Source organism: Colletotrichum lupini, chromosome 4 (assembly GCF_023278565.1).
Source record: "Colletotrichum lupini chromosome 4, complete sequence".
In the NCBI taxonomy this organism is placed as follows: Eukaryota; Fungi; Ascomycota; class Sordariomycetes; order Glomerellales; family Glomerellaceae; genus Colletotrichum; species Colletotrichum lupini.
The window spans coordinates 975,983-1,000,337 of NC_064677.1; the positions used below are offsets into that span (position 1 = coordinate 975,983).

A 24,355-nucleotide genomic window follows, 5' to 3' on the forward strand; every position below is an offset into this window, starting at 1 on the left:
TTTGCGCACCTAATTGACTTGGACACTGGCACGATATAACTACAGCATACACCATGTAGCGTCTCTTATGTGTATGTAGTTTGAATCCAAAGTTGTGCCTAAAAGAGCCTGAACTTCACGTTGTTAAGTTCTGTCTTCAAGCCTCAGACTATTGTCTTGCGTCCAGAATTACGGGGTTCCCGATGACCTCACCTTGTTCGTCAATATCATTGCAGAGTTCAACAGTAGACTTTAGGAGTTTTCTGAACAGGGAAGAGCAGAGGCAACTTGTAAGTTGCATGCCTCCCAGACAGGTGCTCTACGCAAGTTCTTCGCGTTTTGATCCACACCTTCTAAGTTACTTGAGGCTTTATCGCATCTTTTTGAATCACACAATATGAACTGCCGACGGAAGCTACTAAGCGCATTGAAATATTTGGCATCAATTTCCTTAGAGACTCAATGTCATTCATGGCTTGTTTAGGCTTTAGCCTACGGATAACTGCAACCTTGTCCCTGGCGTGCCATTCTCAACTCTCCACTTGCCTTCAAACTCTTTCCTCGACCGTACCGTGATAGGAATCGGCTCAGCAGGAGAATGCAACGCTACAAAGAGACCTTCAACCTTGGGCATTCTCCACTCCCTTCCAGATGGGCCTTCGCCCTTGAAATCTGGCGCAATTTCAAAGTCGAGTTTCAAAGTCATCAACGCAATCAGCGTCATAGTACCAGTAGTCGCAAACCACCGTGCAGGACAGACGTGAGGTGCCACGCCCCAAATGGGAAAGGAGTGAGGTGCCAAGTCCCCTGGAGAGGCTACGCCCGGCGCATCAGGCTTCTTCTTCATCTTTATGAACCGGTAGGCATCAAAGGAGGTAGGGTCTGGACCCCACGTTTCCTCGTTGCGGAGGATTGGAATGCCGTTGATCTGGACATAGTTGCCGCTTTTGAGGAGCTGAGCCTTATCGTCTACAGTGATTGTCGTGTCGCGAAGAACCTCTCGGATGTGTGCGTGGATGGTGTGCAGGCGCTGCGCCTCCTGAATCGAGGACAGTAGTAGCGGACATGCCGACTTGATGACGGAGATGTCCAAGCTGAACTCGCCATTTTCGTCCTTCTTGACTGCCTTGCGTACTTCATCGCGGATCGCATCGACAAGCCACGGGCGAGAGAACACCTCAAAGACGGACCACCACGTTGTTGGGACGTAGTTGGCCAGCATGGCAATGTCAAAACCAACATTTATACGCCCAATATCGCGCGGCGATACTCCGTTTTCGGCCATAATCCGTGATCGACCCTTGAGAAGGCCTGAGGCTGTCTCTGTGCCCCCGAGGCGAACATATTCTTCGTCTCGTAGACCGTTACGTTCCCGAGCTTGCATTGCCCTTTTCGCAAACAGCTCTGCAATGATACCTCCCGGAAGAAGCAAGTGTGCCTTATCAGCGAAGGTCCTGTAGATTGTCAGCTTCTCATCTAGAACTCAGTCCCCTCACACGAAGTCGTCAAGGGCTATCAGAAAGTACGTACCAAAAGTCAGCCTCATGATCAGGATTCTTGAAGGGGTTCAGAGGGCCGAACATCCCTTCCGTAGCTGATAGCCCAACGGTATGCTTCACCCAGGCGAACAGATCGATCGGAACACCTGTTTCGGGTGATTCGAGGGCATTTGCGGCTAATTTGTCAACAATTTCGAGTTTCACCTGGGTTGCAACGAGGCTCATGTCATCGAGCTCGGGACCAGCTGCCAGCGTCGTGCGCTGGACTCTATCGAATTCCTTGGCCTCCGGTCCACCTCCTATGTGATCTTGCAAGTTGGTGGCCTTATCATCGGCACCGCTAAAGTTGTGAGCCGCCTTGGCTGCAAAGGGCGCAAAAGAGATTGTCCTAGCATTGCGCTGGATCGACGAGATGAATTTGCGTTCTGCGATAATGTAGAATTTGAATGAGAAGATAGGTGCAGAAAAGATCTTTGACTTGGCGTCGGCCCTGTCGTATCAAGTCAGCCATAGGGTCACTTAATCCTGAAATCAAACAAGCGTGAACTTACCCAACCTTGGTAAAGTAGTTGCCAGAGCCGTACTTGTTCAGACCAAGAAGATGACCAATCAATGGTATGCGAGGTCTGATGTACTCTGGCTCTTGCGGATTTTTGGAGAGGAAGAAGAAGGACTCGAGCAAATAACAGCCGATGACGACAACCGCGAAGGCCGTGCCGGCTAGCGCAGGGAGCTCCATTTTGCAATGTTCTAGCCGTAAGATCTGTCGCGAAGAGAATGAAAAACACCAGAAAGCCAATAGGGACAATCGGGGTCATATATCAAAACCATTGACCTGCCGCAGATCCTTCAAGGGGCCATTCGTAATCGTATTGGGAGTTCGGCAGTCGGCTGTCAGCATCCTAAACCCTGTCAGGCATCGAGGATGCTCATTGATATCCCACTGGAACGTCTACACGAAAGCTGCATTTAGTTACTCCACAAAGCAGGGGTTGCGCTAGTTCGACTACCGGGCTGCGATAGACTAAGGAACCAGTCGAAATCAGTAATTGCGTAGGATTGATTGGCTTGATGGACCGCCAGTCTATTGTCTCACGTCAGAACTTTCGAAATGACTGAATCCCCTTAACAGGCAACTGATATGGTTTGAATCGAAATCCGGATTCGCACATAATTCTGTAGCCACATGAGTGACTTGCCGTAAGTGCGTGTCTTGATGGTCGTCGAGTACTCGAGTCGAACACTAAGACTGCAATGCACAGGCCCTTCGGGACATTTCGCTTATAGACGATGTGACTCTTAAACTTCCGTCACGGTTTCCGCGGTTTCCATAGGCTGGTTGTTAGTTTCGCAGCAGTAACCACTGGCCGCAGCCCTAGCAAATTGTGTAGCTCGTAATCCATGTGAACCCAAGTAAGCTTGCGTCTTGCATCACCCTAATTATATGGTCACCTATAAGATACTAGTCCATTATTTAGGTATTAGAATAAGATATGACTGGAAGATAGGAATTTCAACTATCGATGTCTAGCTACCACCTGCCTCTCTGCGTAATCTTCAACTAGAAGTCATGCGTTATCTAAAATCCAGCACTCCACAATCTCATCGGCTTTTCAGGCTTTGCAATAGTAAAATCGTACCTGCGCAGAAGCTACAGGTAAAGACGTCAGCAAAAGGTTTGATATAATAAAGAAAGAAATAGGACCTTACCTCAACTAGCGCTTATACCTATATAAACAAATCAAATATAAGGTTCGTATTTGATTATTTAGCTTATTTCTCGCGCTATATTTAATTAATTAATAATTAATTAATAGATTTAACTAATTTCCTAATCGGGAATTGAATAAAGCTATTACGAAAGTCCTTATAGTACTAACTTATAAACTTTACTTCGATTAGCTTTTTTAATTAAAAAATTAACCTCCTATTTCTATAGTACCGCTACGAAGCTAGTTCTTAAAATATTAGACCTCTTTTAGTATAGAGGATCTTATTAATAATCGTTATAAAGTTAAAGTTAACTTTATAAAGCTAAATATCCTCTTATAGTTTATTATTATCGTAGGGATTATAAAAATATTAAATATAAGCTTACTTAACGTTAAATAGGTTAGCTAATAGTTAATTTATTATTAAACTAAGTTAAGGACTAGCTAAGGGATAATTTATAAGTAATATTAATTAAGCTTAGGTATATAATTAATTACTACGTTTATTATTCGAGATATTAACTATTATTAGTATTGCGAGTTTTTTACGATACTTTTTAGAATTATAAGGGTATTAAAAGTAGTTTATAACTATCGTAGTAAAGGAGGAGGATTTAGATAATAAGGAGGAGGAGGACTTATTATCTTGTTTATATACTATTTTTATTAGTAATTATAAAGTCCCTTTTTTATATTAAATAGTTAGTAGCTCTACTCGGGCGTATCTTACCTCTTTTCTAACTATTTTAATCCTTACCTAGGGTAAAAAATAATTACTACGGCATAGAGCGGAGAGTTACTTAACTTAGTATAATACTTATTAAGGACTTACTAAGTATTAATAATTAATAGTTAAAAGTATTTTTACGAGTTAAAATTATTATTAAGAAGTAGCTCTGCCCGCTCCTTAAGTATATATTTAAACTAAATATAATAAGGGATACTACTTAAGGTTAAAGGTTAAGAAAGAGGTTAGGATATAAATTAATAACGAGCTAATTACTAACGAGGTAGTATTATTTATATTAATTACGATTATAATACTACAATTTAAAAAGCCGTAAGATCTATTTTTTTTTAAAAGGGTTATTATATAACTTCTTTTATTCCTTAAAATAGTTAATAAGGTACTTAAGATTTACTATTATTCTTTATAAACGGCTATAACCGTCTTTTTTACCTTAGCCCTAGTATCTTATTATTTAGAAATAAAGTAGCTTAAGTATTACTTTTAGCTCGGTTAGTAGCTACTAGTTATTATTATTAAAAACGTCCTCGATAGGGATCTGTTATTTTAGATTTTTATAAGCTCGACTAGTTACTAAGAAGGTATAAATCTACTTTCTTTTTTATAAAGAGCGCTATATTATAAAGTATATTAAATTTTACTTTATATTATTATTAAGCGTTAGTATAAGCTCTTATAACGACTCTTTAAAGAGAGTAAATATATCGTTCTTATTAGTTTTATTACTAACTTTAAAAAAGGCTTTATATTATTAAAGTAACGAGCGAATGAATTTAATAACGTTCCGAAGCTTATTAATAAGGCCCTTTATACGCTAGAGGTTAAGATCTTTTTAAAATTACTTAGTATTAATTAATATATCTAATTCTTACTTAAATACCTCTTTATTATTACTAAATAGAAAGGCCTTATTAACGAGGTTAAGAATATAACCGTAGTATTTTATTCTCTAGTTAAGAATATCTTCTTAAGTATAGGTATAAAATAATATAGGATATAAATAACCTAGGTAAGTATTGTTATTTAAGGTATTATTATAAATAACTACTCCGACTTAGTTACTTAATTCCTAGTCGTTTATTACCGATTTTATAGTCTAGGTAATGTTAGCCCTATCGTGGGTACTATACTATTATCGTAGAGTAATAAGGTATTATATCTATTACTTAGTATAGTTTAAAAAGTAAATAAAGACAGTAATAATAATATTTTACGTTAATAAGGTTTATAAATCGAATAATAAATAGACTTTTATTATTAACCTCCGGATCTCTACCCTAATTATATCTTTTTTTTTAACAAAGATCCTACTTAGCTCCTTTTTTATATTTTTATATAATAATAAGAGTTCGTTAGTAATATTATAATCTAACTAATAGAGGAGGGCCCGGAGGTAAGGATTATAAAAAGTTATAAATAGGCTATTATTATTAATAATATACCTAATTATTAATTCTTTAATTTTTATTACTTAGCCCTTTATAATAATACTAAAAATAAGTTTTTATCTTTTTAATATAAAGTTATACTTAGAGGATTCTAATAAATATAATAACTTATTAGAGCTTAGATCTATTACTTAGTATTTTAATTTTAAGTAAGCCGTTACTAAGCTCGTAGCTACTATTTTAAAATAGGTAACGATACTTATTTTGTTATAATAACGATAAAACTAAAAGACTTCGCCTCGAATATTTCTATCGTAAATCTCTTAAGTAAAGACCCTTTTTAAGCGGATCTATAACTTTTTTAACCTTACGCCCTTTTATAATATTAAATTATTATTAACAAAAGTCCTCCCTTTTTAAATTATTTTTAAAAGGGCGAGGAGGTTATTACGATTATTAAGATTAGTTAATAATACGAGGCTAGCGTTAGTTAGGGTTTATAATTATAAAGTAATTTAAAATAGTAGCTACGTACTAAAGATCGTACGATTTATTACTAATTAATTAATTATAATATAATAAATCGATTAATATATAATTTAATTAATATTAACGATAATTATAATAGTCGTAAAGGGTTAGAAGTAGTAGTACGTAACTTCGTTAATTTTCTTAATATTAAAAAAAGGGGTACTAGAGGTTTTTTAAATTCCTAAATATAGTAGGATACTAAATTTAGGGCTCTATAATACTTAGGCTTTTTTTTATTTTATAGTAATTATTAATAATTTATTTAGTTAAGTAGTATAATACCGAACTTATAATTATAAGTAAGGAGTTACGGGTTCGAATCCCGCTCTAGGTATTTATATTCTTAATTATAAACTTCTATAAGGTATGGTTAGGAATATCGATTTTTGATTAGCCCGGCCCCGGATTTTCTTTTTTCTGGGCGACTTTATATTTAATTAAATACGTTAAATATAGGGCCTTATGATATTTGATTATTTAACTTGCTGAAATTCCTATATTTGACTATTTGTTTGACTTATTTGTTTGATTAATTTGAATGGGTATAAGCGCTGACCTCAACGAAGATCTTGTTCAACTCCATCAACGCAATATTTCTCCCCATGCAATAAAACTTGCCATACCCAAAGACCATGTCGGTAGTTGACATCATCGCCTTATATCTTCCTTCATCATCGGACATTGCTGCCTCTATCCACCTCTCTGGCCTGAACAGATGTGCGTCAGGTCCAAAAATGTCCTTCGATCGGCCGATGCTGCACACGTTCTCTCCCAGTTGTGTATTAGGGGGCAACCGATATCCATGGACGATGTCTCCTTCTGATGAGACCTGCTTGCTGACGATGCCAGTAGACGGTGGGTATAGACGGAGACCTTCGCGGATTACAGCTTGAAGATATGGCATGAATCTCGCTTCCGAATCTTTGATCGGAGAGCTAATCATCTTCTTCGAGACTAGTGTATCAATCTCGGCTCGGAGGGCTGTGAAGGCTTGCGGGTTGGATAGGAGTGACAAGAGAATCATACGGATCGCCGTTGCTGTGGTATCGGAACCAGCAATGCTATGGAAAGTCAGCTTCTGAACCTCAACCGATCAAGCCCTTCATGTGAAGACAGCACTCACGTTTCAACGTAAACTTCCTGTGTAAGCTCTTCTCTTGTCATACCAGCATTTATAAATGACTGGATCATGTCCCGGCCGGGCTTCGTATCCGGAGCCAACCGTCCATCAACAAAGGTTTTGGCAAACCTGAGCCAAGTATGTCAGTCCTCCCACTTACTCAAATGATCTAGGTGTTCAACATCCACTCACCCCATAAGCGCCCCAAATCCAGCTGCGTCTCCGGACTTTGGCAGCCCCAGATTGAGAGGCCAACTGTGCATAAGCGTAGCCAACCATGGCACGTTTCCCATAGTGATCATGACCGGAAAGAAGGCGTCTTTCGTGGCAACATACTGATACAGATCTCGATCTTCTTTCAGGAAGCCGTATGGGGTGCCGAAGCCAAGCTCGCTGATGACATCAAGGGCAAGGTAAGTTGATTTACTGGCCATGTCCATCGGTCTGAAGTCCTTTGCGGTGGAGATATACTTGCGGTCGATGAGGTCAACGAACGCGGTGATGTTCTTATCTATGCCGGCTTCAAAGCCTCCATTCTCCAAGCCCGAATACTGCGATTTTCAGTCAGCAAAGAAAGAGGTTCTGACACACGCCGAGTACAGCGAAACTTACACCGGGCCCCATTTTGCTCTTCAAGTACTTGCGCTTCTCTTCATCGCGCATCGAGAACAAATGATCCTCTCCTGGAGTGGTTCTCCCGACTGCATACCACTCGCCCTTGGTGTACTTACTGCGAGTGCCGGCGATCTTTTTCAACGTGTCTCCATCGCTGAACATGACGGTATTGGGACCGATACGAACCAAGGGGCCTTGAATTTTGGGGTCAACTTATCCGCCGCATCGGGCTTGAGATGTGGAAATGCTCCTACCGTATTTCTCATGCAGTTCCATATAGTACTCATGAACCGACCCATTCAACGCAGCTCGCGCCATCGAAAACCCGGTGATTCCATGCCAGAACGGCCCAGGGACATGGGACAGCCGATACCAAGAGTAGAATTCCTTCGCCAGCAGCCCCAAGAAGACTACGACGGCGAGTATCAGAACAACAGCCATCTTTTCGGCCGTGATATCCTCGAAAGATCGATGGATTTGATGGATATTGTAGATGTTGAAGAGTCAAAGTGAGGTTCTCTGGCAATGGAAAACGGCGGGGGGGTTGGAGTCTCAGCTGCTAGTTGAGAGCTACCTTAGTGCCATGTGCCAGCCATGCAGACGCCGCTTTCGGTGTAACCTCACGTCTCCAAAGCTTCAGGTCGTCACATTTCGCTTCTGAGCCGCTCAAGTGACACCTCGTTTAAGACGCCTCGCTGACTAAAATGAGACGTTCGAGAGGACCACGAGACCTACCCGCCAGCCCAGGCCAAAAGAGGTAAAGCTGAACAAGATGAGATGGTATTTCCTGCCCTCGAAAACCGCCAGAAGAACCTCGACTGAACATCAGCTGACGCTTCTGAGTGTGCGCGCTTATCAGTTCTCCAGCCAAGCCAGGTCTTAAGAATTCCTTCGATACTGTAATCATGAGACCTGGTTCGACTAAGTTAGGTTGAGGATAAGATTCGAAAGCCCTGAGATAAGGCCCTCACAACAAATTGCAAAAAACAACATTAAGGGAGGAATCTGGCATCAGTGCATCAATGCCTGCCGCCGACAAGGGCCAGAAAATCGATACGGGACTGGTTCGCCGCATCATCAACAGAAAGGTGAGTTATGAGTTTTCAGTCGAGATTTATTGCATTTATAGTCAAGCTACCGCCAACACGTCCGGTTGGCCCAGCGACCCGAAAATTCCATATTAACCTCTCGATGCACACCGATATATAATCGCCGCCCCCACTCAGGCATTTCATCCTGATGATTTCACACACAACCTCAACCTCGACCCGAAGCTCACCGATCTTGGTCTCCTGTGCGCGCGCGAGCCTAGTATAGGCCAACGAGGATGTCACCTCGGACCCGAGCCGTGAGGTGAACCTCGGCTTCAAGGTCAAGCTTGATACCGACCATGAGGCCGGCGTCCTTGAGCTTGCCGTTGTCGTCAACGGGACCTTTGAGGAGGTTTCCTGCCGAATTGCCGTATCAGTCTTTTGTTCATGGGCTATGGGAAGAGTGTGAGATAGTAGAGGGGAAGACCTTACCGATGGGTCCGTTGGCGGGGCCGGAGAGACCGGGCATGGGGAGAGAGTTACCGAAGCCGCTGTTCTGGTTGTTGGTGTTGTTGTTGTTGATGGACTTGGTGTTGTTAGTGTTGTTGAGAGACGAGTTGGGGTTGCTGGTGCTGAGAGAGTTGTTAGGGTAGCTGCTGTTGCTGGTGCTCGAGTTGAGGGGGTTGCTGGAGCTGGTGGTAGTGGTAGACGGGTTAGAGGTGGTGGTGCTGGTCGGGGGAACCGAGTTCTTGGTTCTAAAAGGGGAGCAAAATTCAATTGGTCGTGGGTTCGGACCTGTTGGGCTGTTGGTCATACTTACGGGGAAGACATGGTTGCGGTGGTGGTTGGCCGGGGACGTGGAGGGGGTAATAGAGGTGGAGTGGATGGACGAGGGGTTGAAGGTCGAGGAGACGAAGGTCTAGGAGATGACGGGCGGGAGGGCTGTGAGAGCGAAGATGGCGGAAGGGGCGAGGCCGGACGATCAGGAGAGGACGGTCGTGAAGAAGACGGCGATCCTAGGCTTCGTACGTGGATGAACTTGAGCGATGGTCTCTGGCGAAGCTCAGGCTTTTCAGGCGGTGGCTGCTGGTCCGGCGGAATTTTGTCGAGAGACTGTTCGGAAGGAGATCTTTTGCGAGAGTGCCTGGAGGCCGAGGTGCTATGAGACTGAGGAATCTTGGTGCTGCCGAGGAAGAAGACGGCCATGACAGCTGGGGATCTGCTTCCTCTTTTATCCTCTGCTCGACGGCCATGAAGTGAGACATTGTCGCACAAGACTAATATGAGTATTGGAGAACATCATCCAATTTTCCTTTCGTCCGGACGTCGCCGTCGTACGCTGCTGTAGCCCTGCTGCTGTCGCCGCCGCTTGGGGGATTCTCGACAAGGATGCCATAGGAACCTGGCGGTGGAGATTTCTGCAATGGAGAGACAGCTCATTGACTCTCTGTCTGACGGGATATTTCCCGCGCAGCTCCCAACAAAAGAAAGCATATCTTCGCTTTTAGGGGTGATGCCTGCTGATCGGTGAGCTTTCAACTCCAAGGGAAAGGCTTGAGCGGAATACATCGGGAGCAAAGTTCTGCCAGACACTGGCATAAATCCATCCTCCGTTGGGCTGTATTGCCACCCTTTTCCTACCTATCGAATACACAACAGAGACATCACCTAGACGATTGGAGAGAAAAAATGGTAGCACAATTTATCGTCGCCTTCTCGGCGGTCTTCGGCATGGCGGAAGCTATCCGACACACGCAACAGTCAGCCAGGAGGAAAGAACATCGCAGCCGGAAGAATAACCTCATTATCCGTTGCCGCAAGTCAACTTGTCACTCCCCAGATATCCACGGGAAACATGTAGTCCTCTCGGGAGACAAGGTATCTCAGATTCCAGTCACACCAGTCTCGTTCCCTTGAGTCCCGAACTAGATTTGCTAATGAAAGCTGCTTGCTCTCTTTCTTAGCTATTTGTCGACACCGGGACTGATCCCGATTCTGCATTTGGACACCAGTTTGCGGGCTACTTCCTGCCGTACCCAGACAGCCAATACGCCGGTCTGGTCTCAACTATTTGCGACGAGCCGCCCATCATGAACTGGATCTACGTGGATCGTGACACGTACGAGGTCAAGTTCGGGACCCGGCCGTACGCTCAGCACAACTACACGGGCCCGTTCGATTGCACTAGGCAAGACAAGCGACTCACCTTCGCCAGTTGGGAAGGATTCTGCGTCGTGAAAACAGGGAACTTTTGGTCTCTCTACTTTGACGTCGAGCAGGATGGGCTCAAGTCAAAGCTCCCTGAGGGCGTGACTGCCCTTGAGGTGGATCTCTTGCGCGTCGAGGTGCCTGTTAAGCCGGTCAAGCCTGAGGAACAGGAGCAGACTGAGGGCAAAGAGAGCAAAGAAAACGGTGGTAGTGACAGCAGCAACAATAACGACAGCGGTCCCAGCCCGCAAACGGGAGAAAATGAGGTGGAGTTGGAGTCTCCCGAGGTTGACTGATGTGTGGAGATACCAGGGGGCGAGGGCAGCAAGGGAAGGCTTTTCATTGCTTTGAGGGAATCTTCCGAAGCAGAACAACCAACGTGTTGTTCAGAACAGCTTCATGAATGGAGAAACAATTTCATGTCATTAATCCCAGCTATTGCCTTGCCAAGTCTGAAAAGTGTGGTCCATCGGACGATTCCCGCTCCCGATTCGCAAGGATCCATGTATCACATCTTTTCCACGGCGAAGAAAACCACGATCTTCAATGGCAAAAGGGGGAAGTCCCAGCCGCCCCAACCCCGGATTCCATATAGGTACCTCTCTTGAGCCTTGCCCCATGGGTGTTTCAACCAAACTTGCAGTTGGCCGCCCTGCCACGGTGAGATATCGCATCCTTCGTCGAGACTGGATTTACGACCCGGGCGCGGTCTGCGAATGAACAGGGGTCATGCAGATCTCCCGCTGCTGGCCTTTGCTCGACTCCATAACCCGCGAGCTGAAGTCGGGACGAAGCAGTCCCTGCGGTCAGGCCTTATCCCAGCACCGATCATGGAGCCGTCATCGTAAATCTGAGCTTGACTTCCGGCTTTTACCTATACGACACGCACATCAAAGCTGGTCTCCATACCTTACCTTACGGGCACCTCACATCGCGGCGTTGTGGAAAGTTCCTTCGTCCTCATCTTGCCGAGATGATACCCGCCCTATTGTCCGTTGTCCCTGAGACATTAATGGCGCCAGCCCTGCTGCATGGCGTGACTTTGAAGGTTTGTGCCCACCTTTTCCCGGTTCCGCTGCGAGTGCGGCCGACGGCTGAGGCTCGAGAAAAGCAATGCCGCGGCGCTTAGTCCTTACAATGGGGGACCCGCATTGTAATATCGTGCCAGCTAACCGGAATTTGAACTCGCTGTAGAAGTCACGCCACATTCGAGGTTGATGATTTTAATTTTATAATCTTTGGGCGGTCAAGCTGAACTCGGGGTTTCCTAATCGACTCATTCATCTTGTATTTGCAATTCACTGGACCATTTCCCTTTTGTTTTTGTTATTCAAGTCCTTCATACTCCGTGCGAAATCACAACTCCTCGCCTTGCTGCTTGCAAGATGATCTGATTTGACAAATCCACGTCCGAAGAGAATGAATCAGTCTCCTCGCAAAACCCAGCAAATCAACGTTGAACAGTCGCAAGCCTGGTGTGTTGGCAGATACCCACCTAGATCGTTACCCCACACCCAGCCTCACCCGCACTACCTGGCGGGATCAACCTCGCGCATGCCGGGTCCCTACGGCGGTGGAAGCTCGTGGGAAGTATCCTTAGCGGGACCAAGACTCTCGACTCAAAATCCAGGAGCAGGAGAGGAAAACAGAAAGCGGGGTGAGACCTCAACCCGGGCCGGTCCAATGTTTCCAAGCCTGAGACCGGGCTGTGGTCTTTGCATTTCGCAGAGGCATAGGAGTGGACTTGCCGCTGCGCTAAGAGATGCTACTATTGTTCTTGTACGACTGAGATCGTCATTGGGAAACCACGACGGACCTCTCAACTCCCTTTGCAAAACTCTGCAAAATTTCATGTCTTCACAACAGCCCGTTATGCCAGACAGAGCCGTCAAACCCAGACTTTAGTCTTTGCCCGGTGCTCAATCTCCTCCGTGCCAGACTCCGCTGGATCGAGCCGGCTCCTCCCGGCCCTCAAGCCCGGCGCCGCCGAGAGGCCCCAAGATCCACTTCTCGGGATGTTGTGCAGAAACTCTAACCCGTTTCTTAGGGCTCCTTACCTAGCATCCCGGAAAACATCTTGACTATGCATCCACCTCCAACGTGCGTAAGCCGTGGCAGCTTCGACCCTGCCAGAAGCCTTTGGGTTCAGAGAGTTTCGGGGCTTGGCGGCTCAGACATTGGGAAGCATTGCAGTGTCCACACCGGAGCCCGGCGAGATCCAGCCACACTACAAACTCCCAGCAAGGCCCAGCCTTGTCTAGATCTTTCGCTTCCCGCCTCGTCGAACTCGCTGGCCTCGCCGTCTCGGCCGAGCGACTCGCAAGGCCGTGGGAAATAAGACGAGTACGCTGGGCCGACATCACCCGAGCGGCGAGCTGGAGGAGGGCCCGCTATTTGATCCTGCAGCCTGCCGCAGTGGCCTGATTCCCCAAGGCTTCGTGGCCCTTGGCAAATGGTATATCCTGGTTGTGTCTCGAGCCTCGAGGCCTCTAACTTGTATCCTTGCCAAGACTTCATAAGTATTAACCAGAGAATAACTGGCATTGAGTTTTCTCCGACAGGCGTTTAGGTGAGACGCGTACGTGCTGTTGTACTTGCCTCGCTGATGCAAAGTCATCATCCAGTCTTCACAGTTCACATCTTGAAGGGCCACTGCATGATCATGCGATCATGCTCGGGTAGATTCAAGACTCCCTAGAGTCTCCCTTGTTTGCTTGTTCCTTTCTGCTGGTCATATCCCAGCCAAAGTTGAATGGGAATCAAAGGTGCCAACCGCGCATAGCGGGCTCACAACCCTGTCTACAGTATTCTCCTTCCAAAGGGGCGGGACTCTCGCCGATCACTTTCGGGAGATTTACATGCTCCCACATGAGCATGATCTGATCTCGGGTAGGTACATTAAACACTTGCACCCTCATTGGCCCAACAGCTGTGGAATCTCAATGACGAGACCATAGGTGCATATTCTCGTTAATTTCCAATGTGTCAATGGCGCACCTGCAGCTCGGATAACTGTCGATCAAACAGAGATCGTCTCCCGCGGCAAGAAATTCGGCAGTGACCGCTCTCTCAGGTCTCATGGTAAATCGCAAGACGATGTGAGCTTCCGCAGTGAATAGATACATGTATATGGCAACATCTTGATTGGGTGGCCATCAAGGTTGCCTTCACGGCGTAAGGGGTTCTCTAGAGGGGAGTTAGAATGTGGTGCAACAGTCATGAGCAGAACCGTTGTGGAAGAATAAGGGTCAAAGTGGACTAAGACCACTCTTTATTAAGACTAGAAGGTAGTAGGTATCAATATTATATTTTAGGAAAAGGCTGCATTTGTTTGCCGTGCAGCACGGAGACCGTGGTCCTCTATAGGTAATTACATAAGAATAGACATTAGACCCCCCGCTCAATCGTGATTTATGTTGACTTGAAAGAAACCGTCGCATTGGACTTTTGCAACTTCTCGAGCTCATCCTTGAGGATATACAAGCTCAATCTCACACCGGCACCACAGTACTCGGTACTGTTGCCAGGACACTTGAACGAGCAGTCCTTAGCCGTTACGTTGGCCGCCGGGGTGGTGCCACCTCCGCCACCGATGTTGAGGGCGTCGCCGCACCAGCACTCACGACCGTACTCGACACCAGCGTAGTTCTTGTTGTAGCAGGCGCTCAGACACATGCTGATCGTCATGTTGTCGCGGTTGATGATCTGGGCCGGGAGGAGACGGCCGACTTGCGGCTCGGAGAAGCAACCGTAGTAGGTAAAGTTTTCATTGCCGGTGGAGATGACTGGTCCGGTCGGGGTGGGGGTCGCGGAGGAGGAGGTTGATGTCTTGGTTGACGATGTGGAAGTGGAAGGAACCGAAGGGGTGGCCGAGACCGATGAAGTAGCTGATGTGACAGACGAGGTGGCCAAGAGGCTGGTGGTAAAAATAGTAGATGAGGTGGCCGAAGCCTTAGCAGTCGCTGGGACGGACGAGTTGCTTGCTGAAAGAGTGGATGCGACAGCCTCGGCCGTCACTCTAGCACTAGAGGTGGTAGAGTTGGATGGAGTCAAGGAAGCGGTCGTGCTGATGGTGCTGTTAGACGCTTGCTTCTCGGCCAGAGGAGTTTCGGTGGCGGTCGTGGTCGTGGTCGCTGTTCCATTGGACGCGGGTGCCAAGGAGGCAAAGGCAGCGGCAGTGGTTGTAGTCTCGGCCGATGTGGTCGTCGCAGCCACCGGCGAGTACATGTAAACTTGGAGTCGGTCACCGGCACCACAGAATTGTGTGCTGTCGCCCGCGCAGGGGAAAGAGCAATCTTTCTGGTTCGCTGCGAGAGCGCTGCCCGTGCCGAATTCATCGCCACACCAGCACTCCCGTCCATACTCCGTACCGAAGTACTTGAGGCCCTGACAGAAACCGCCGCAGGACTCAAGGGTCATTGAGTCATTAGCGTACGTCCGAGAAGAGAGAGCGCGGACGCCAGTTCCCTCGGTATAACAACCTTGGAAGAGCCAGTCGCCAACCCTCTCGTTTGCTGGAGGAGCGGTCGAAGTCGGGGCGGCTGTAGTCGTCGTGGTAGTGCCAGTCGGGACTGCACTGGTAGGCTCAGGCAAGGTGCCATCGAGCTTGTACAGGTTGAGCCTGGAAGGTCCACCGCAGTACTCGGTGCTATTATCCGCGCAAGCCATGCTGCAGTCGGCAGCAGGGGCGGCAACTGAGGCAGCGGCCAAAGTGTTTCCGCACCAACACTGTCTCATCGTTAGTTGAAGTGTTCTCAAAGTCATTTATGGGAAAGATTTATAACTGACCTCTCCACCGTACTCCAAGCCGACATAAGTATACCTGCTAGCGGCACATGCTTCGACACACAGAGCAACAGTCTTTCCAGTTGTTGTGACTAGGTTAGGCAGGGCGCGTGTGTCGGCGGGCTCAGTGTAGCAACCCTGGCTCACGTACTGACCGACGCCAGGGTTCACCTCAGGGCCCGATGGGTTCGGGTTCGGCGTGGGAGTTGTCGTATTACCGTCCCATTGAACAGAGTCAGCAAAGACGGAGATGTAAGCTCCACCTTCGTTGGCTCCGAATCCGTTACCACCGCAGATTTGGTTGAGGTCGCCGCCGCAGTCGAAGTTGCAGTTGCGATCGTCCACCTTCAGCGTGGGGATGTTGGGGCCACCCCAACATTCAGTGTGATACTGAGTACCGCAGAAGACGGACCCCTTCTCAGCACAAGCAGCGATACACTTGCCGTTGGTGCTCGTAGCGTCGCCGTACAACTGGTTTGCAAGCTGGCGGCCGGGGTTGTTTTCCTTGTAGCAGCCGATGTAGCGGTACTTGCCCTGACCATTGCCGAGCAAAGGAGGTGCTTGTTCGGCAACAGCAGTACACTCGAAAGTGAAGAAATGTTTCTCAAAGTTGGGGTCGTTGGTGTTCATGGTCCAGGGCGCCGTGCCACTGTACGGGTCGGTGTTCCATTGTGCCTTGGGAACAGTGCACACCAGGGTTGCCGTGGCGCTCTCGCCAGGGGCCAGAACAGTTCCTTCGGCAAGATCAACAAGGTTGGCGGCTTGGATGATGCCGGCAACACCAAAAGGCGGCTTGGAAACGGTGAGGGAAAGCTTGACACCACCCTCAGCAGCAGCGTTGGTGACACGGAACTTCAAAGACCGGGACGTGTTCTCGGTGACGTTGCCAAAAGTGAAGTTCTTGGTCGCGTCATACTCTACCCATCCGGTGCCATCGGGCGTCTGGAACTCGACGAGCGCCACAGGCGCAGGGCCTGCAGAGCCAGCAATGGTGAACGCCTTGGTTCCGCCATTGGAAACAACCTGAAGATACGCGCCGAAGGTGCCGCTGACAGAAGAGTCGAAAGCGATGCGAACGGTAACAGCAGTATTGGCAGGAATTGTGGCCGGAACGTTGGTGAGGGTGAACTTTCCGACGGTAAGGGTAGCAGTGGCTCTGTCCCAGCTGGTGAAGGGACCCTGTGCGCTGCTGGTGGAGAATTGGACGTCTGTGATGGAGAGGGCCGAGTTACCCTGGTTGGACAAAATGACACTCTCATCGGTTCCACCCGCTTGACCGGCGATGACGCCCTGGAAAGTGATGGTCGGGGGAGTAATGGACAGCAAAGGACCCGAGCTCTCACCAGTACCAGTGAGTCTGATATGGGTACCTTGGCTGTAACCCTCGGCCGTGTTGGTTGTGTTGACGACGATGTCGGAAGACACCAGACCAACGGTAGTAGGCTTGAAGGACGCGCCGATTGTGAATGTTTGACCGGCAGTCAGAGTGAGAGGCAGGGTGGGAAGTCCGGAGAGGGTAAAGTCTTCAGCCTCATCTAGGCCGATGTCCGAAACGGTGACACCAATGACGGCCGTGCAAGTAATCGTGCGTGGGTCACTCGTGGTTCCAACATCAACGACACCAAATTCGTTGGTAGCAGTGCAGTTGATAGGTGTCGTGACTGGCGAGCCAAAGGCGTACAGGTAGCCTAGGGTGGTACCTTGGTACATGATGCCATCACCAAAAACGGCTCTCGTGAACTTGGTGCTGCCCGGAACGCTGAAAGACTTGATCATGTTCAAGTAGCCATTCTTGGGGACGGCTTCGAAGATCTTGAGCTGAGAGCCCTGTACATCCAAAGTCCAGAGAAGACCAGTGCCAGCTTGGCCGTTGAGAGTAGTGACAGTGCCGTGACTGACACCAAGGATGTAGGCGTTGTTCTGAGGGCTGTCGGCCACCTTGGTGAAAGAGGGGACTCCGGCCTCACAGGAGAACTTGAAAACGTGGGTAGGGTATTGAATGACTGTTCTTGTTAGTGGCTCTTTTCGAATACGCGGATGCCATGAGAGGCAGAAGGGGGCTTTTGCTTACCATTGATGTAGATGTAGCCACCCTCGCCTGGGTACACACCCGCACCGGCGTACACCGAGTTCTCGTTCTGGTACACCTGGATCACGTTATCAAGGCCATTGGCGCCGTTGCGGTAGCCACCCAAGTCGTCCAAGTTGAGCCAGTACGTCTTGCCACTCTTTCCAGTCACCACACCAATGCGCTTGACGTCGCCACAGGAGAACGTGCTGGGCAGAATCTGCAGAGGACTCGTTCCCAAGTCCTTGTCGGCGCCGTCTAGAGCTTGCTTCTCCCATGGCATAAAGAAATCGACCAAGCTCAAACTTCCATCGGCGTTGATTGTCATGTGAACAGCGGCTTCTTCCAGAGATGTCGGGGGCGTGCGGCCGTTGACGGGGATGGTGCTGAGCTGGGAGGCGTATCCGTTACCAGTAGCGTAGAACAAGGAACCTGCGTCGTCGGAAGCGAGACCGCCGCCAGACATCCAGACACCACCGCCCTTGACATCCACGGGGACACCGTCACCTTCGGTAGCGAAACGCTCGACGTTGGCACCGCTAGTCTTGTCGAAGCCCATGATCCAACCTGTGAAGTTGTATTGGACACAGTGAGAAGCAAAGCCAGCATAGATGTAGTTGCCGACGTGCAACAGAGCAGGTCGCTGATGATGGATACCGCCATTGAAAGAGCGGATAGGGTTGTTCCTCGCTACGGTGCCTTCGAGGTTGACGGGGAAGTTGGGTTTCTCGCTAAGGTCGTTGACATCCAGGGCATGGAGGTAGTAACGGCCGGCGGGTTTTCCTTGAGCAACGCCGGTCAAGGTCTGGTCGACGTACGTCTTGGTGGTGAGGTAGAGGGTGTTGGTCGAGGCATCAATTACACCAGTGGAGGTGACTCCGACGTGAGGTTCGATATCATAGCAGCCATCTAGATCGGCAGACAAGAAGGGAATGGCGAGACTGCGGGAAGCGATGATGCTGCCCGTCTTTGCATTAATTTTGTAGACATTATTTTGTGTAGTCGCGACGTAGACGTATTGCGTGCTGTCGCCGTCAGGCGTGTAAACGAGTGGCTGAGAAAAGATCTGCTCTGCGACGCCGCCATATTTACCGGGCAGAGGTGTGCGGAAGAGCTGGCCGAACTGGGAGCTCCCCACGACGGAAGGGTCCATGTTGTGGTTTCTTCATGATGGGATGTCGCGTTAGATCTGTTTTCTTGGTTTTCATGACTGGCCTCGCTCTTCCCCCACCGAGCGGATCGCCAGAGGAGACGATCGACGCCGAGCAGAGAATGTGTATGGAGAGATATGGGGATGGAGGGAATGGATCTTGAACTTACGTCTGGTACCCGGCTCTCGAATTGTCGCCTCCCCAGGTGATGGTGTCTGTTGAGGCCAGGCCATTGGCAAGGCCAACGAGGGCCGTCATCACCCACGTCTTGAAAGCCATGATGAGTGGCTTGTAACCTTCACTGGCGAGATGGCCAGTCGAAGTTGCGGCGGTTTGGCTCTAAACGAAGGAAGCACAAACTGGCGTGAGGGGATGGGAAAAAGCAGAACACCATCGGCCTGGAGGGAAAGACGGGAGGGCGGCTCTCGATATTATCTCTAAATTGTATCTTTGGCTCTCGAGCGCGTTCGGCTCCAAAAGCTGCTGAAGTACTGCGCCCACGGGCAACGAGAAGCGTGGGACCCATGCAGGGCCGACCCATGGATGATTGGCGTGGCATCAGCAAGCCCACCCATGGTGCATCGCATCCCGGCCCGTTCTCGAAAGCTAGCGGACAGGCCTAAAGTCCTAAACCACCCCGGACGGTCAGTCGATGGGGACGGCAGCACGGATCTGACCAGTGAGCCGGCGTCTTGTCACCAGGCCGCAGGAGCTGGGCAGGCTAGATAGGTCTGGGATGCAATATGCGGCAAGGTATGCGCAGGCGAGGCCGGGGATGGAGGGGATGTGCCAGTCGTGGACCTGTTCGAGGCTGGCCTCGAGCAATATTATCATTGGCTTGGCCCTGTGCCAATGCCTTTGCCATTGGAAGTCGCCGTGCTGCTCTTGAGTATTTTGATAGGTGTCTGGAGAGAATGACAGAGCACAAAGTCTCGATCTGTGATCCGAGCTGCCGGCTTATCACTCGCGAGAGGCGACGGAAGGTGAGCAGGCCCCTGACGACCGCACTGAGAGCCTATACTGCACAGTAAGAGCCTAAAAGGTACCTAAAAGTAGGTATTGACACCGCCTCGTCTGCCCTTGGATACTGGAAGGGAGCACGAAGAAAGTCCAGCCTCAGCACTAGAAGGCGACACGAAGGCCATGCTTGCTGCGATGCAACGACAACGACAACGGGTGTCGGCTTCGCTGGCGTTGGCTGGCGCCGCGTGCGATGCCGCGGTGCAATGCTGCAGTGACATGGTGGTATCTTTTATTGGGGATCGGCGGAAGTATGCAGGCTGCCAACGCCACGCCGTCCGGTGTTTTGGGGCACACTATTCCCAGCCAGGCCAAGGGTTGGAGCTCGAGAAGGTTCGGATGATTTTTGCTCGTTTTTCTGGCTGCCTTTGTCTGCCTGTCCCTGGTGAGCCTGGCTTGAAGCAACGGCTTGAAAGGGCGGACAGACATGGAAGACTCGGCAGTGGCCCGAGCGATACACGATGTGAGGCTTGGAGGCGTCCGATGGCGCCCGGCGAGACGGACGGGAAGGAAACGGCTGGTCAATACGTTTACTTGTGGATAGATGGCGCGAGGCCCAACTGACCATCAACGCAGGGCGTGATGGAAAGATGGATGGACGGGTCTGAAGGGGTGTGATGATAAGGTGGTCAATGATGGGACGAAATTCAAGGATCGAGGGATTGACGGATTGCGAGTCGCCAGCTGGTGCAGCTCCGAGGCGTGAAAAGACACCGGCGATGAGAGATGGGCATTGCGAACCTGCATTCGTTCGTATTCGTCGTTGGATCTTCAGAGTGTAATAACACAGGAACAGTGCTAGGGACTGGGAAGAGCCCAAGTAGACGGGAGTGTTGGTGCCGGGATGATTCAGGTTGTGTGTGTGGGCGAAGAAATGCAGCGTTTTTGACGACTTTCCTGAAAGAGAAAGAGGCAGCAGGTACGTACCCACCCAAGATACGGTTAAAATGAGGCACCGTGGACCGTCTCCACTTCTCGCAGAACGTATTTCAGTACGTCCCTGTTCTCTGCCCCACATCACCACCTGCGCGCTGCGAGAGTGGCTCGGTCTAATCGCCGATGACCCGACAGACTCCACCAGCCCCCGCCAGGATGTTTTTTTGCTGGAGTCGGCCCTCAATCGCCCTCCTTCTCTTTGTGCTCCTCTCTGAATCCCTCCTCACTTCCTTGTGGCTGACCTCCTCGTCCCTGTCGTCCATCATCAGCCTGGCAGTCTCCGAATCTCCATAATCCACAATCATCGCGCAAAAGTGGTTCGTGTTATGGTCCGAGATGTCCTTGTCTTTTGGCCTACCTTGCTCATGTTCATCTCTAGATACCTTGTACACAGTCCGAGAGTCGACCTTGGTGTTTGCTTGTCTATGCCAGCACCCGAATGATCCTCCCTCTTCGCTGCAGGGACCCGTGAAGAAGACCCCAAGGACTGGTAGCGAAACAGGGCCTCGTCGAACAAAGCAAGAAAAACAAAAACGCAACAAAACAGACAGGCAGATAGCAATATCCCATCGAGCCTGAATCACCAACGGTTTGCCAAGCACACCAGCCAGACACACCTACGTAGTATACGGATACACAGTACGCATACGGCAGACATCTTCCCAAGAGTCAATACATGATGCCATGCCACCGGCTGCGCGTCTTACAGCATAAAGCAGGCTGCTGCTACTGCTGCTGCTACTGCTGCACGACTGGCATTGCAGCCAATCCCCAAAAGCCAAGGCCTCAACGCTGGAAATAGCACTCTCCAAGTAACCTGACCTGCAGCTGCCCCTAATCTCCCTCAAGCCTAGCGCCACACACGCGCGAGTCTGGCAGAGACAGATCCGTCTGGCAAAGACAATCTCGACATGCAATGCCAACGCCTTTGTTCCTGGCAAAAGTCTCCTCGGTGACTCTTGTCGGTTTATAGTGTCAGTTGTTCTTACTATGGAGTAAGTGAGACTTCGGCACTATCAAACTAAGTACCTTGTTATCGAAGAAAGTTAATTCTTTCTAAGTTATAAGTATAAGAATATAGTTTTAATAAAACAGTATAGTACTTACTTAGTACTTAAATTAAAATACTTTTTTAAGTTTATTATAAAAAAAAGATAACTATATTACTAACTACTTATTATTAAGATTTATAAGTAGTACTATAGTTTTAATTATAATAGCTTTATTTATAATAAATAAAAAGTTTAATTATAAGTCTTATAAAAGCCTCTATTTAAGAGCTATAAGAGCTTCTAAGTTAAGTTAAAATACTTATTAAAATATTAATAACTAAACTAACTTTATAATAATAGTTTTAATAAAAAAATTAAGAGACGAATTAAAAAATAATATTAAAATCCTTATTAATATTAAGTATAATTTACGAAGTATAGTAATATAATTATAAAGTATTATTAATATATTTTATATTAAAAAGGGTATTATTAATATCAATAAAATAAATAGGGTCGTATTAATATAGCGCCTCGGCTTTTTTTTATAGCTCGAGGATTATTATTTTAAATAGTATTAAAAATTTATTAAAAAGCTCTCTTAAGTACTTTAATATATTTATTATTATTTTTATAATAATAAAACTTTTAGTATTTATATATAAATATAAATTACTTATTTTTAAATAGTAATATTAGCTTATTAATAAGTTATTAAAATTATAATTTTAATAATTTCTTAACGAGGGAGAGGGTAAAATAGAGAAAAGGATAGGTAAGAAAAGGGGTAAGGTTAAATAGTACGGAATTCGAGGGCAGGGTAGCGTCTATATATACTACAGCAATCCTCTAGTAATGCAAAACAATAGAGTTAAACAGTGGGCGCCATTAAACTAACGACACATTAAGAGCCCAAGGCCCCGTTCGTTTCAGGCGGCAGAGAGACACCAAACAATGCACTAACAGAATAGTACAGGTACCCACGACGCCAACGAAGGAATCCAGGAACAGATCGGACCTGAAGATGCCGCTACTCGCTAGCAAGACGCCACTTATGCAAACTCAAGCCCCTTTGCCTTTTGCCGTTTCTTTCTCGCTGCCCTCTCTGGCTCTTTGAGAAGCGCCGTTGGCAAACAATCAGACCGTCGCCGCCCACGATAAGCATACAGCATACTCCGTACGGATGGATCGAAGGCATAAAGGTACTTTGCTAGCGCTTCTCGTATTCCACCCATCGCCGAGACGTCACCTGTCCTTAGCTGTTCGGCGCTCCTGGCTGCCGTATTCTTGCTTTTGTTCGCTCTATCTGCTGTTAGTTCCCACTGCCAGTATCTCTTAGAGCGTCAATTTCTCACCAATTCCCCATTGCCGGTCTCAGTTTGCGTGTTCGTCGAACCCCCTAATTTGCGGTGTTTCCTCATCTTGTTCCTATTCTTTCTTCTGTGGCAGAGAGTCGCTATTGTCTTGACTCTTGTCTCATTGGTCCCCTATCATCCGCAATGTCTAAGTGTGTTCTTTTTCTGTCTTTCCCCCTTTGACTTTCCTCCGGCCGGACATGTTCCGCCCGGACAATATCCAGCGTCGCCAAGAGCTTGTCAAGCCTGACTTGCAGTAGACCATTGATTCCGTGCCTGGGGTTTGCAGCCTGTCACCCAAAGAGACCTCACCGAGCGACCAATCTCGGTCAGCAACACAGTCGAAATCTGGTGTTCAAAGTTTGCCCGGTTTTCCACGACTTGCTAATTACAATGGGTGCTCCCACTACAGGATGATGATCTTTCTCTCATCAGGCCACACAATCTCACGAACCTCATCTCCCTAATGCACTGCCTTTTCTCGACCGACGCAGCCTCAGCTCCCCTACATCGCCTCAGCCGAAGTTACCCAACACCACCCCGGCTCTCCGTCCTTCCCAAAATCGACAAGCACCAACAAACATCGGCACACCCGCACCACGGGCCGGACGGCACGGCGCCCGGCAGAGAAGAAGCGAAAAGCCACCCAGCACCACCCTACCAGCACTTCTACGAAGCGCTTCATGGACAAGAGGCTAAGAGCCCAATCGAACGCCTCATCGCAACCCTCACCGCGTGGCGTTAGAACACTGACCAGTAACCCCATCAGGCCTTGCTTCTTATTGACTCGCAACGTGGTGTCGCTCAGACGCTGAGGTTTACGGAGGTGCTTGTCTGCTCTAGCGTTTCTGACTTTCTTCTTGTCGTCTTTTTCGTCACCTATTTTAGGTGCTTTCATCCCAAAGGGACGGATCGACCGGCAATCTCTAGCTAGGCTAGCTGAACAGCTGACACTTTGGGATGGGACCAGACCAATGCCAGAGACAAGCGACGACAGCTTCACACGCGTCCTTTCCGTCCCTGCTGTTGTGGCTGTCTTGCACGTTTGCCCGTGCACCTGTCTGTCTCCCTGATGCCACGAGCTCTAGATCACAACCCGAGGTGGATTGAGATTTCCTGAATGGGCCAGTGCCGATTCAATTAGCCGACTTTTGCCGTAAGACGGCGTGGGTTGCAGAGTGCAGCACTGCAGATTGCAGGCACCTTCACTGTCTGAC

The 24,355-nt window shown here is 48.3% G+C and overlaps 12 protein-coding genes across 12 annotated transcripts; 4 read left to right on the forward strand and 8 right to left on the reverse strand.

Annotated features, from left to right (window-relative positions):
- Nucleotides 1–466: 466 nt before the first annotated feature.
- On the reverse strand, nt 467–2,217 carry CLUP02_07398 (uncharacterized protein; the record flags this gene model as incomplete). Its single annotated transcript, XM_049286393.1, has 3 exons — nt 467–1,433; nt 1,510–1,968; nt 2,030–2,217. The coding sequence occupies 3 exons, from the start codon at nt 2,215–2,217 to the stop codon at nt 467–469; spliced, it is 1,614 nt and encodes a 537-aa protein (XP_049143536.1).
- A 4,169-nt stretch (nt 2,218–6,386) lies between these two features.
- Nucleotides 6,387–7,754, reverse strand: CLUP02_07399 (cytochrome P450; the record flags this gene model as incomplete). Its single annotated transcript, XM_049286394.1, has 4 exons — nt 6,387–6,918; nt 6,981–7,106; nt 7,170–7,528; nt 7,590–7,754. The coding sequence occupies 4 exons, from the start codon at nt 7,752–7,754 to the stop codon at nt 6,387–6,389; spliced, it is 1,182 nt and encodes a 393-aa protein (XP_049143537.1).
- Nucleotides 7,755–7,928: 174 nt separating this feature from the next.
- CLUP02_07400 (uncharacterized protein) lies at nt 7,929–8,776 on the forward strand (the record flags this gene model as incomplete). Its single annotated transcript, XM_049286395.1, has 4 exons — nt 7,929–8,101; nt 8,185–8,262; nt 8,340–8,450; nt 8,590–8,776. The coding sequence occupies 4 exons, from the start codon at nt 7,929–7,931 to the stop codon at nt 8,774–8,776; spliced, it is 549 nt and encodes a 182-aa protein (XP_049143538.1).
- A 124-nt stretch (nt 8,777–8,900) lies between these two features.
- CLUP02_07401 (uncharacterized protein) lies at nt 8,901–10,192 on the reverse strand (the record flags this gene model as incomplete). The annotated part of the gene is made up of 5 exons (XM_049286396.1): nt 8,901–9,040; nt 9,116–9,378; nt 9,444–9,845; nt 9,902–10,041; nt 10,106–10,192. 5 exons carry the CDS (start codon nt 10,190–10,192, stop codon nt 8,901–8,903), a joined length of 1,032 nt encoding a protein of 343 aa, XP_049143539.1.
- Nucleotides 10,193–10,312: 120 nt separating this feature from the next.
- CLUP02_07402 (uncharacterized protein) lies at nt 10,313–11,127 on the forward strand (the record flags this gene model as incomplete). The annotated part of the gene is made up of 2 exons (XM_049286397.1): nt 10,313–10,501; nt 10,588–11,127. The coding sequence occupies 2 exons, from the start codon at nt 10,313–10,315 to the stop codon at nt 11,125–11,127; spliced, it is 729 nt and encodes a 242-aa protein (XP_049143540.1).
- A 630-nt stretch (nt 11,128–11,757) lies between these two features.
- Nucleotides 11,758–14,051, reverse strand: CLUP02_07403 (uncharacterized protein; the record flags this gene model as incomplete). Its single annotated transcript, XM_049286398.1, has 11 exons — nt 11,758–12,019; nt 12,192–12,303; nt 12,356–12,537; nt 12,648–12,670; nt 12,726–12,837; nt 12,889–13,000; nt 13,060–13,293; nt 13,370–13,483; nt 13,623–13,760; nt 13,829–13,843; nt 13,955–14,051. 11 exons carry the CDS (start codon nt 14,049–14,051, stop codon nt 11,758–11,760), a joined length of 1,401 nt encoding a protein of 466 aa, XP_049143541.1.
- Nucleotides 14,052–14,242: 191 nt separating this feature from the next.
- On the reverse strand, nt 14,243–19,114 carry CLUP02_07404 (WSC domain-containing protein; the record flags this gene model as incomplete). The annotated part of the gene is made up of 4 exons (XM_049286399.1): nt 14,243–15,559; nt 15,620–17,619; nt 17,688–18,847; nt 19,005–19,114. The coding sequence occupies 4 exons, from the start codon at nt 19,112–19,114 to the stop codon at nt 14,243–14,245; spliced, it is 4,587 nt and encodes a 1,528-aa protein (XP_049143542.1).
- A 366-nt stretch (nt 19,115–19,480) lies between these two features.
- On the reverse strand, nt 19,481–20,076 carry CLUP02_07405 (uncharacterized protein; the record flags this gene model as incomplete). The annotated part of the gene is made up of 2 exons (XM_049286400.1): nt 19,481–19,740; nt 19,902–20,076. The coding sequence occupies 2 exons, from the start codon at nt 20,074–20,076 to the stop codon at nt 19,481–19,483; spliced, it is 435 nt and encodes a 144-aa protein (XP_049143543.1).
- An 11-nt stretch (nt 20,077–20,087) lies between these two features.
- On the reverse strand, nt 20,088–20,873 carry CLUP02_07406 (uncharacterized protein; the record flags this gene model as incomplete). Its single annotated transcript, XM_049286401.1, has 1 exon — nt 20,088–20,873. One exon carries the CDS (start codon nt 20,871–20,873, stop codon nt 20,088–20,090), a length of 786 nt encoding a protein of 261 aa, XP_049143544.1.
- Nucleotides 20,874–20,904: 31 nt separating this feature from the next.
- On the reverse strand, nt 20,905–21,449 carry CLUP02_07407 (uncharacterized protein; the record flags this gene model as incomplete). The annotated part of the gene is made up of 2 exons (XM_049286402.1): nt 20,905–21,296; nt 21,413–21,449. 2 exons carry the CDS (start codon nt 21,447–21,449, stop codon nt 20,905–20,907), a joined length of 429 nt encoding a protein of 142 aa, XP_049143545.1.
- Nucleotides 21,450–21,516: 67 nt separating this feature from the next.
- On the forward strand, nt 21,517–21,790 carry CLUP02_07408 (uncharacterized protein; the record flags this gene model as incomplete). Its single annotated transcript, XM_049286403.1, has 2 exons — nt 21,517–21,603; nt 21,641–21,790. Coding segments are annotated over 2 exons (237 nt in total), but the record flags the coding sequence as incomplete, so codon positions are not given.
- A 1,548-nt stretch (nt 21,791–23,338) lies between these two features.
- On the forward strand, nt 23,339–23,883 carry CLUP02_07409 (uncharacterized protein; the record flags this gene model as incomplete). The annotated part of the gene is made up of 3 exons (XM_049286404.1): nt 23,339–23,394; nt 23,442–23,466; nt 23,551–23,883. 3 exons carry the CDS (start codon nt 23,339–23,341, stop codon nt 23,881–23,883), a joined length of 414 nt encoding a protein of 137 aa, XP_049143547.1.
- Between the last annotated feature and the right edge of the window lie 472 nt (nt 23,884–24,355).